Raw genomic sequence first — 9566 nt, 5'->3', positions numbered from 1 at the left:
AACGGCTTTATCTTTCAGTTGATTTATTTCGTCAAAGAGAATGAGTGAAGCATATTTGACTCTAAAATGATCAATTTGTTTCTACAGTTTAAAAAAATATTTATTAAACTCTATTAATTTAGTAATAGAGAGTTATCTATTTGTAACGATAATTACCTATTTTCAATTTTTCATGCATATTTTTTCTTTTTGATCATTTTTGGATCAATTATTTCTAGCCATTTCATCATATTTGCACAATTCTACCTAAAGACAAAAATGAAATAACACATTAAACTGGGACAGTAACAGAAAACACAATAAATTAAGTTAATAAGTAACAACAACATTAAGTGCACTTTAATTCACATGAAATACACCGAAATGCAAACTAAATACACCGCTATTATTTTTTGATTGCATCACACAATGTCAGTTCAAAAAGACATGCAATTCAATCAAACATGAACATGCACAAAATAATACTAAAAGCACTACAACAAAATTTTATGGGCTAATTACAACAAATTCATGAACAAAATCTCTCAAAAATGGACAAAAGCACATACAAATCACTCAAACATGCACATAATAATATCAGAAGTACTACAACATTCGGTTACCTAGTTACAACAAAAAGAGGACAACAACACCTAGTGCACCTCAATTCAGACAAAATACACTGAAATACAAACTAAATGCATCGCTATTATTTCTTAATTGGATCACATAATGTCAGTTTAAAAAGACATGTAACATAAACAAAATGACACCAGAAGTATTAAAATAAATTTCTATAGGCTAGTTACAATAAATCTATGAATAAAATTCCTCAAAAAAAAAACGCATGCAAATCACTCAAACATGTACAAAATAACATCAGAAGCACTACAACAACATTTTGTTGCTTAGTTACAACAAAAAGAGGACAACAACACTAAGTGCACTTCAATTCAGACAAAATACACCAAAAGATATTATTGATTACTAGTTTATTACACACGAACTTAGTTCAAAATATGCAAACATTCAAATATGCACAAAAACACATTCAATGCAGTTATAGGTTAAACTATACGAGAAACACTACGTAACATTTTTACATCGATCTAACAATATTATCGCCAAATGAACAGTATAATGAGAACAATAATATGTACTTGAACGCAAGAACACAAAATGAATCTACTAAATAAACAGAAATATGACTATCTAGTATTTTGCGATCGAAAATGAGAAAGAGAAAAGTAAAAAAATGAATAATTATTGAATAGTATCTTCAATAATTTTTGGTCTTCTATTTCTGTGTTTTTCGGTGAAAATTTGGAACGTAACTTTGAAATTTTCTTGAGTTTTTGTAAAGATTTTAAAAGATTTTTGAGAGATTTTGAACATTATTTAAAATTTGATCGTTTCAGTTTTGATCGAGGGAGAAGAAGTGTTTTTTTATATTTAACGTTCGCACTAGTAAACAATTGCAGGAGCGTGTATTTATAGGTTCTCTAATCTGAAATTGGTTTTTGTTGAGTTTGGGTAAATTTGGTTGGACTTAATTGTCAAAAAAAACTTGTATGTATAAGATAAATCGTTGAATAATTCTTGATTTGATAACACCATTTAGTAAAATAATAATAAATGATGAAAGAAGATAATGTGACAACGGTGGTGCTAACATAGCACACAAAACCATACAACCTATTCAATATTTGTGATGTTCACCAGCACAGAATCTACAACAATTTTTGGAAAAGAATTACCTTTGAGGAATTGCACATCCCTTACAAGTTACAAACCAATTTACAATCAGTTCAATAGGAATCTGAGTTAGCAACATACAAGTGAAATCATCCTCTTGCCCCTGAAAGAACAATGTGTTATTTACATGGCCGTAATCAACCTTCCTAAAGAGTGATCCAAACTCACAAAATATTCCTCATGCTGCTTGTCCAACTAAGAGATTTCCTGTTTGTGGGGCTTGGGGCAAAGTTAAGTCCAAACATCTCCTTAAAAGCTTGCTCTGGCTGAACTGAACCAACCAGCTTTGCAACAATGGCTGCACTCTCTCTAACGTGCTCCATGTCCTTTGTGTCACTCCATAGACGATTCGCCAACTGCAATCTCCTATTCTTGGAACTCAAAAGAAGGCCCCATTTCAAGTAGAGGTTCTCTCTTTCGGACTTGGACAGCCTCCTCAGCATTTGCTTGCACAGCATCTGCCTCTCTTTTTTAATAGTTCTCATGCTGGTTTTCAAGAGAAAAAGCATTATTAATTGGCTTCTTGTTACAAAGAATTTAACATGACCTCAATTCTTATATTTCTTAATGCTTGAAAATTGAAATGTTGTTGTTACCTTGACTGAGCTGTAAGAATTCTTCCATCTTCCACAGTGTGTTTGCCTTGGGAGAAAGTCTGCTTAAGATAGGATAGCCTTCTATGCTCTACTTCCATGTAAATAGAATCTGAGGGATCCCCTTGGAATAGAAGGAAAAAGTAAGTCCTGTGAACCAATGAAACATAACAAGCATCCCAGAGTTCAACAATCTCTCTTTGCAGCCTCTTGAATTCTGAAGGCCAGTCTGGACTACTGTCTCCTTCAGCTTGCACTGGGTCCACACCAACGTCTTTGAAATTCTTTGCAGATACTGCAGGATCCAATCCTGTCTTGGACACCTACCATGCAGAAATGTGCTACTTATATAACTAACATGGTTAAACAGCAATGGTTGAAAAATAAAAACAAATGCTCAAATGGATCCAGTTTCTGATAGTTGACCGTCAAGCTGATAAAAGACAAATAAAAGGAGAGAAAAGAAACAAATTTAAGAAGCATGATGGAAGCTTACCTCATGGTCAGTTGGTGAATTCATAGTTTTAAGATCTTCCTCTTCTTTTATTTGTGTTGTTGAAGCTTCAGGACAATTGCTCTTAGTTTCCTTGTCAATGGAGGATTCCACATTCTGTACATCATCAATGGCAGAAGTTTCCACAGAATTCTCACCGGCATTCCATGGGGGCAGCCTCTCCAAATAGGTGTTTTGGTCTAGGACATAAGCCTTGCTTTGAAGTACATCAGGTCTTCTAGTGAAGTCTTTTTCATTCCCTATTGGAGTTGTGCTCTGAATACTTTCTTCGTCATCGAACCAATACGAAGATGAATTCCTCATGAGACTTGCTCTACAACTTCTACTTCTGCTAAACCTCAAGCTTCTAGAACTAGATGTACCGATTTCTCTGAGCCAGGGAGAAGCATAACTTTTCTCTGGGGAGGGAATAACAAAATCTTGGCGCAAGTGGTTCACCCTTTTGTTTTCCTGTAACCCAGGTGAATATGAATCCAGATCTTTTTTTTCTCTTCTATTATCAGTTTCAGCCAATGCTGAGGTATCTGCGTTTGCAAAAGGAGATGATGCAATAGAATCAGTGTATGTATTTAAGCTTGAAGCAACCACTTTTGGCTGTGTATGTGGGTTTCTAATTAGCTCCTCAGACACAATGCACTTAACATCCTTGCAAGAATCCTCTTCTTGCTGATCATCGGCATCCTCTTCTTGTTCATCTTCAATGTTCTTCTGATCATCTCGAATGCCTATATGTGAGACCACGAGTGGAGCACTTCTCATTCGAAGATTCTTGTCAAGGTCAGGAAGTTGAAACAAGTTATCATCAGAGCAGATACTGTGTCCATCCGAATATGCAATAAAAGACCGTAAACTCTCCTCGCAGTCAACACTCAATGAACTTTGCTCCTCTGTTTGATTTCCAAAATCCCACACATTTCTCACACGTATTTTGGGATATTGAGAATACACACTATCCTGAATGTTTGGCAAGAAAATTAACAGTGAGAAGTTATTCCATCAATTAAATTAATACTTTAAATTCTTTAGCAGGATAGGCCATATACTTACAAATTCTGTGGAAGACTCGCCATCTCCGATTGCTTGGAGGATCATATCCTTAATTTGAGTTTGTGCAACGTCCCTCTGCAAAGTCAGCTCTTTCACCTCTGTCTTTAACTGCATGTACAATTAACATAGTTCATGTATATGGCCAAAAGAAATATATGCTCAAAGATATCAAACTATAAATAAATATTAAAAACAGTAGTCTCTTTTTATAGCTGAAATCAAAGTTAGCTTGAAAAATAGTTATTTTATGACAACAATAAAATGTAATGCTTTCATAAAGTGACTAAGTGAGCATGGAAAACATCAGCTGAAAGTCAAAATATTCTAAATGTACTGTGACTAAGTGATATCTTAAAAAGGAAAAACTACAAAAATAGAAACAAAAACAATTAACTCAAGCTTCTCTGAAGATTATGATGGATTACCAATGTGCCAAGTAATGACCACAAAGGCAGTGCCAGAAATGAAATTTAAGGTCCAATGTTTTTTTTACTAAAGACCATCAAATAATCCGTCATCCACCACCGGAAGGAAGTAAGAAAATCTAGTTTTCAATCTATCAAATTTTCAGCCGAGGTAGATATATTCCATGAAAGAATATATGGTGGAATTTAATAATACAAAATGGTAGTTCAATATAAGTGTAAGGATTGAAGTAGGTGTGACCAAGGAGATAAAACAATACAGGAGGTATGTGACCAGACCTGGATAGAAGAACAATACAGAACCAACAACAAATAGTTGAATGAACAATCCAGTAACATGTACTACCCTTATAAACAATACAAATTTTCCATATGTAACATGATGGTTGCTATAATTTATCGGTTAATCTATCTGGAGTTTATTAGCATTTACCTAGACGTGACGTCAGAATAATACAACATACTACATCGGATCATAAAATTAAAAAACACAGGAAACAAGTCAAAAACCTTACCATCTCAATTTCTTGATCCTTTTCTCTCAATAATGCTGCACAATCAGATGTAGAGTGGGCTGACCCTGAAGTTTTCAATTCACTTTGTAGTCTGGCCAACTCCTTTTGCAATTGCTTGACCAATGCTTTGTCAGACACTACTACATTAACTTGTGCATTAGTTGACACTTCTTTGGCACAACTTGCAAATAAGAGAGTGTTTCTGGTTTGTTCAACATGAATCCGTGCAGGGCTCATGGTGCAGATGATTGCAGTTCTTGCATTACCCCCTAACGACGACTGCAGTATGCGGGTTAGCTTTGAATCCCTGAAAGGAATATGTCCATTTCTCCCCTTGCTGCAACCAAATTCAATTGCATGTGAGGCAAAAGATTATGATCTTGGCTCAAGACTCAAGAGAACTAAAAAGTTCCAGATATTATGTATACATGGTCTAGAGAATGTAACAAGACATTGAAACACAAACTTCACAAGCTAACCTGAGTTTGCGGATAACAGTTCCTAGAGTTAGTAAGCTGCGATTAATGTGGCAACCTTCTTTCAACCTTGTGCCAGCTGAATTTGTTTGGGAAGCGCGTTCACTTCCTGCAAGATCCACAAAATTCTGTGCCCCCCGCCCCCCAACAAAAAAAAAATCATTTGATTTCCTCATAGACATAATAATTATTTCCTACAAAATGAGCAAATTAATCATACCACTGAAGCAGCCAGAGAGCTAGACTTGTCATTTCCAAGGAATTCACATGCAGAACTTTCAATTGTCTGAAGAAACCACATTGTTTAGGAAATGTAAGAAAGGTCTACCATGAAATTTCACAAATTTTGCAGGCCTTTGACAAAAACAATAACATAAATACCAGTCTGAGAATCTGATGAGATCTGGAGCTTGCTTCATTCAGTGATGTCTCCCCTATCTGCCTCTGAGCTGAAAAAATGCAATCAATTTGGATAAGCAATCAGCTCTAGCTGGATAAAAATTTTGTAACAGGGAAATAGAAAAATAAAGAAATCCAATCTAGGTAGTCCTTTGAAGCAAGAATAGCTCAAACCATCATTACCTTCACAGAAAGAAATAAGCTCTTTAAAATGGTTCCAGTCTCTCATAGTTGCCTCAGTCAGTCTCTCAATAACTGTCCCCCTCTGTTAAAATGATAAACTGTTAGTGACATGTACTTTTGCTACCTCTTTTGAGATGAAGACATGTACCTCTGGATCGTCAAGAAGTCTGAGAGGAGTACTATCTGTACTGAGGAGGTCCCTGACAGACTCATTATAAATCTCAATTGCCGAAAACTTTAAAACAAACTCTCTTTCTGTATGCTGTAAAAAAGGAAAAATCTAAGTAAAAAAAATAGTTTGGAGAAAAACACAGCATTGCAGGCAAGCGTTAGCAGTTCAATTACCTTTTGTATGTAATTAAAAATGTCAGCTACAGTGTATTCAGTTACACCGCTCATGGTATATGTCTTTCCGCTGCTTGTTTGTCCATATGCAAAAATGCTTGCTGATCAAATAGAATATTTAAGACCATAGCCACAAGGGATAAAGCAAGAGAAGATATCAACATTGAAGTTGAATGAATGCTGATGCTGATGAAGGAAGAAAAAGAAGATGGGAGAAATAAGATAAGAAAAGATAGAGAAAGAAAGAGAACTCACAATTGATGCCATTGACAACAGAAAGCGCAACTTCCTTAGCTGCTTCTTCGTAAACTTGCCTAGTGGAGGCATCTGCCCTAAATACTCTGTCTGCAGCGAAAAGAAATGTGTGGATCAGAACATGGAAGCAAATCTTATCATAGTCCATGTAACTGACAGTAACAAAAATAGGCTTAACATGATCTTGGCAGAATGAATTCAGTGACAAAACAAATTCACCAACTTCAACTGCATGCATGGATATTACCAGTTTCGTAATATACATTGTAAATATTTTCTGCCAAGAAGAATGATGATTTCAACAAAAAGAGACCACACACACTGAATAATAATCTGGAAGAGACATAAAGCCATTTATTGATAGTAGCATTAACAAAGGGTATGAACAGCAGCAATTATGGTAAATTTCCACCTTATACTCCAAGACAAGAACATTCATTCTTTCGATAAACACTGAAGAAATAAATTGAAAATAATATGATAAACTCACGCAGACAGACAGGCATATAAAAACCACAGCTGCTGGCTGAATTTAAGTAAGAAGCTAAATCATTGTTTTTCAAATACAATAGTTATGTTTTCATACCAAATGTGTATGCTGTTGGGTACAGGGACCTATCAGAAGCTGAAAGATTGCTCCTGTATATGATAGTGGTGTCATTAATACATTCCCATTCAGGAACATCATTCCTTGCACGCTCCTTGTCATTGAGAGGTCGAAGGCGAACAGAAACAAGAATCCTCTCCTCGCGGTCTGCAGGATCTTGCATTGCCTCCTCCCCTCCCACAGAACCCATCCTCACCCACCTCCTCTAAACTCTAATTCCAACTATGAGAATGATATCACACGTCATTGAATTTGGAGCAACCCAAATGCTACTTTTGTATTCAGTTAATCTAGCACTAGTTTCTTTCTGAATGCTTCATGAAGCTTGCTGTGTTGCATTGTTGGGATGGTATGGAACACTAGGGCCACTCAAGATTTTTGACCCCAATTATTATCTGCAACAAAACAAAAAAATAATAATAGTAATCGTAGGTTACAACTTCATTTTAGCAGAGAAAAAACATATTAATATTGTATGCAATTTTATATTTAGAGGTGTAATTGACTAATATCACAAGGTCTTCCAATTATGAGAACAGAATGCGGTGGTTTCTGTATTCTAATATAAAAACTTGGACTTTTATGAAATGGTCCCCATTCCATGGAACAGACTGTCAAATTCTTCTTCACATGGAAATATAGAAAAACGTCCAATTTTGTTAAAGAAAATTTACCAGAGGTGATAAGGACTTAAGGATTCAGAATTTTTCAAAGGAACATTCTTCATCCTAATTCATTTGCAGATGAATTCAGAGACAGAGAGAAACAGAGACAGAGACAGAGAGAAGATCTGAAAATTGGGTTGTCCAAAGTGACAACAAAAAAATGAACGGGTGCAATTGTTTCAACAAAAAACCCACTCTAAAGATATTTTTGGCAGTTTTTTCAGCTTCTCCTAATTTTAGTTTGTGCAACACAACGCAAACAGAACTCGAGAGAAGATTCCAGAAATAGAATATATGGAAGAAAAAGAAAAGGCAAACAAATTTTTTAAAAAAAGAAAAAGATATACAATATACCATTTTGAAGCTAGATTCTGATGATGGAATGTTACTCCGACAGCAAATTCTGCTATCACATTTTCTTCATGAAACCAAATTCTTGCATTTTTGTTCCTTGACTGTTGATAACACAATGTGAGAGTTCAAATTCAAATAAAGGAAACACAAATTGAACAAAAGGGGAACTAACCGTTTCTCACCTCATGCAGGAAATTGAATGCCATCTCAGAATGAAGAAAAGATCGAAGAGAACATTCTGAACTACGAAGTGCGATGCATTGCAAATGCAGTGAGTGAGGAACATAACAATGATAAGCGAGCTTGAATGTAAAGAGAGAAAGCAGAAATGGCTTTTTCTTTCTCTGTCCAAAAGGGTTTTGTGTTGCTTTGACGTCTCCCTCCTAATTTTCTTCTTGTTACTTCGTTGCGTTGCGTTGTATATTGCATTGATATAAATAATAAATAACATTTTTACCGCGCTAAACACTATATTATATTTTGAAAATAGTAATGACTTAGACTCATGAAATTACCAATCTACCCAAATTGATACATAATTTAGAGGAGGGGGCATGCATGAGCTGAATTTATGAAAAGGTGAAGAATGCTTTAAACCATGCCACTTCAAATGGCGGTGTAGCACATGGTGCCTTTTCCCCCACTTTCCACACAGCTAACAAAGTGTACCATAGTCACTAACTACTACTGCAGTTTTCTACTTTTCTATTTAGAATGAAGAGGAAGAATAATGGTTTTTAAGATTCGCTCATCTATCTAACAACCAGATTGGTTGTGAATTGAATTGTGATTGTGGCATACTGGCATCATTTATTACTCACCTTTTCATTTGTCCTCTTCAAATTATATATTTATAGTTCTTACGAATAGATTTTTTAAAATAAAAAAATAAAAAATTACCAAGACGCACATTTGCATATTTACTCAATTACATTTTATTATTTATTCTGTTATCAGAGATGACGAATTTATTATACACATATTTTGACTTTGAAAAAGATGAAAGAAGTAAAAAACGATAATAATGTATTTATTCTACAAACGAGATAAGACAATACAATTATTGTAAATATTTCTCGTTATGATAAAGATGAGATATATGTATAACTATTTTGTCCATGGTGAGAACGAGATATTTATTTAAAAAACAATTTATATTTGTAGACATGATATATATACACATGACAAAAAATTTCAGCTATATAAAGAATTTATTATTCATGTCATTATAGCACCAATTTCATTTCTTTAATTCTTTTTACATGCTGAAAATGTCTAGCAGTGAGTATGTTGTAAGTGTTTATGTAAATGATTGTTTCAAACTCTTTGACTTGACACTCCGTAGGATTTGAAGAATCTAATATTGATGAAGATGGGGTTCAAAGTTAAAGAGAGGTTACGAAAATTAGGTACAAATTTCTCGTTGCTTTAGCAAATTGAAACTTCAAATTCAT

The 9566-nt window shown here is 34.7% G+C and overlaps 1 protein-coding gene across 2 annotated transcripts; it reads right to left on the bottom strand.

Annotated features, from left to right (window-relative positions):
- Positions 1–1639: 1639 nt before the first annotated feature.
- On the bottom strand, positions 1640–8691 carry LOC130983160 (kinesin-like protein KIN-7E). Of its 2 annotated transcripts, XM_057907343.1 has the most exons (15): positions 8295–8691; positions 8113–8213; positions 7073–7488; positions 6487–6576; positions 6232–6332; positions 6035–6148; positions 5887–5968; positions 5686–5753; positions 5525–5590; positions 5308–5432; positions 4829–5165; positions 3889–3996; positions 2824–3795; positions 2331–2650; positions 1640–2220 (listed from the first exon to the last, which is right to left on the bottom strand). In XM_057907343.1, the coding sequence occupies exons 3-15, from the start codon at positions 7281–7283 to the stop codon at positions 1899–1901; spliced, it is 2916 nt and encodes a 971-aa protein (XP_057763326.1). In that variant the 5' UTR covers positions 7284–7488; positions 8113–8213; positions 8295–8691; the 3' UTR covers positions 1640–1898. The 2 variants fall into 2 exon arrangements, with proteins under 2 accessions (XP_057763326.1, XP_057763327.1); XM_057907344.1 differs by lacking the exons at positions 8113–8213; positions 8295–8691 and having other exon boundaries at positions 7073–7763.
- Between the last annotated feature and the right edge of the window lie 875 nt (positions 8692–9566).

This window comes from Arachis stenosperma, chromosome 5, assembly GCF_014773155.1.
Source record: "Arachis stenosperma cultivar V10309 chromosome 5, arast.V10309.gnm1.PFL2, whole genome shotgun sequence".
NCBI lineage: Eukaryota > Viridiplantae > Streptophyta > Magnoliopsida > Fabales > Fabaceae > Arachis > Arachis stenosperma.
This window is presented reverse-complemented; position numbering and strand designations above follow the sequence as displayed.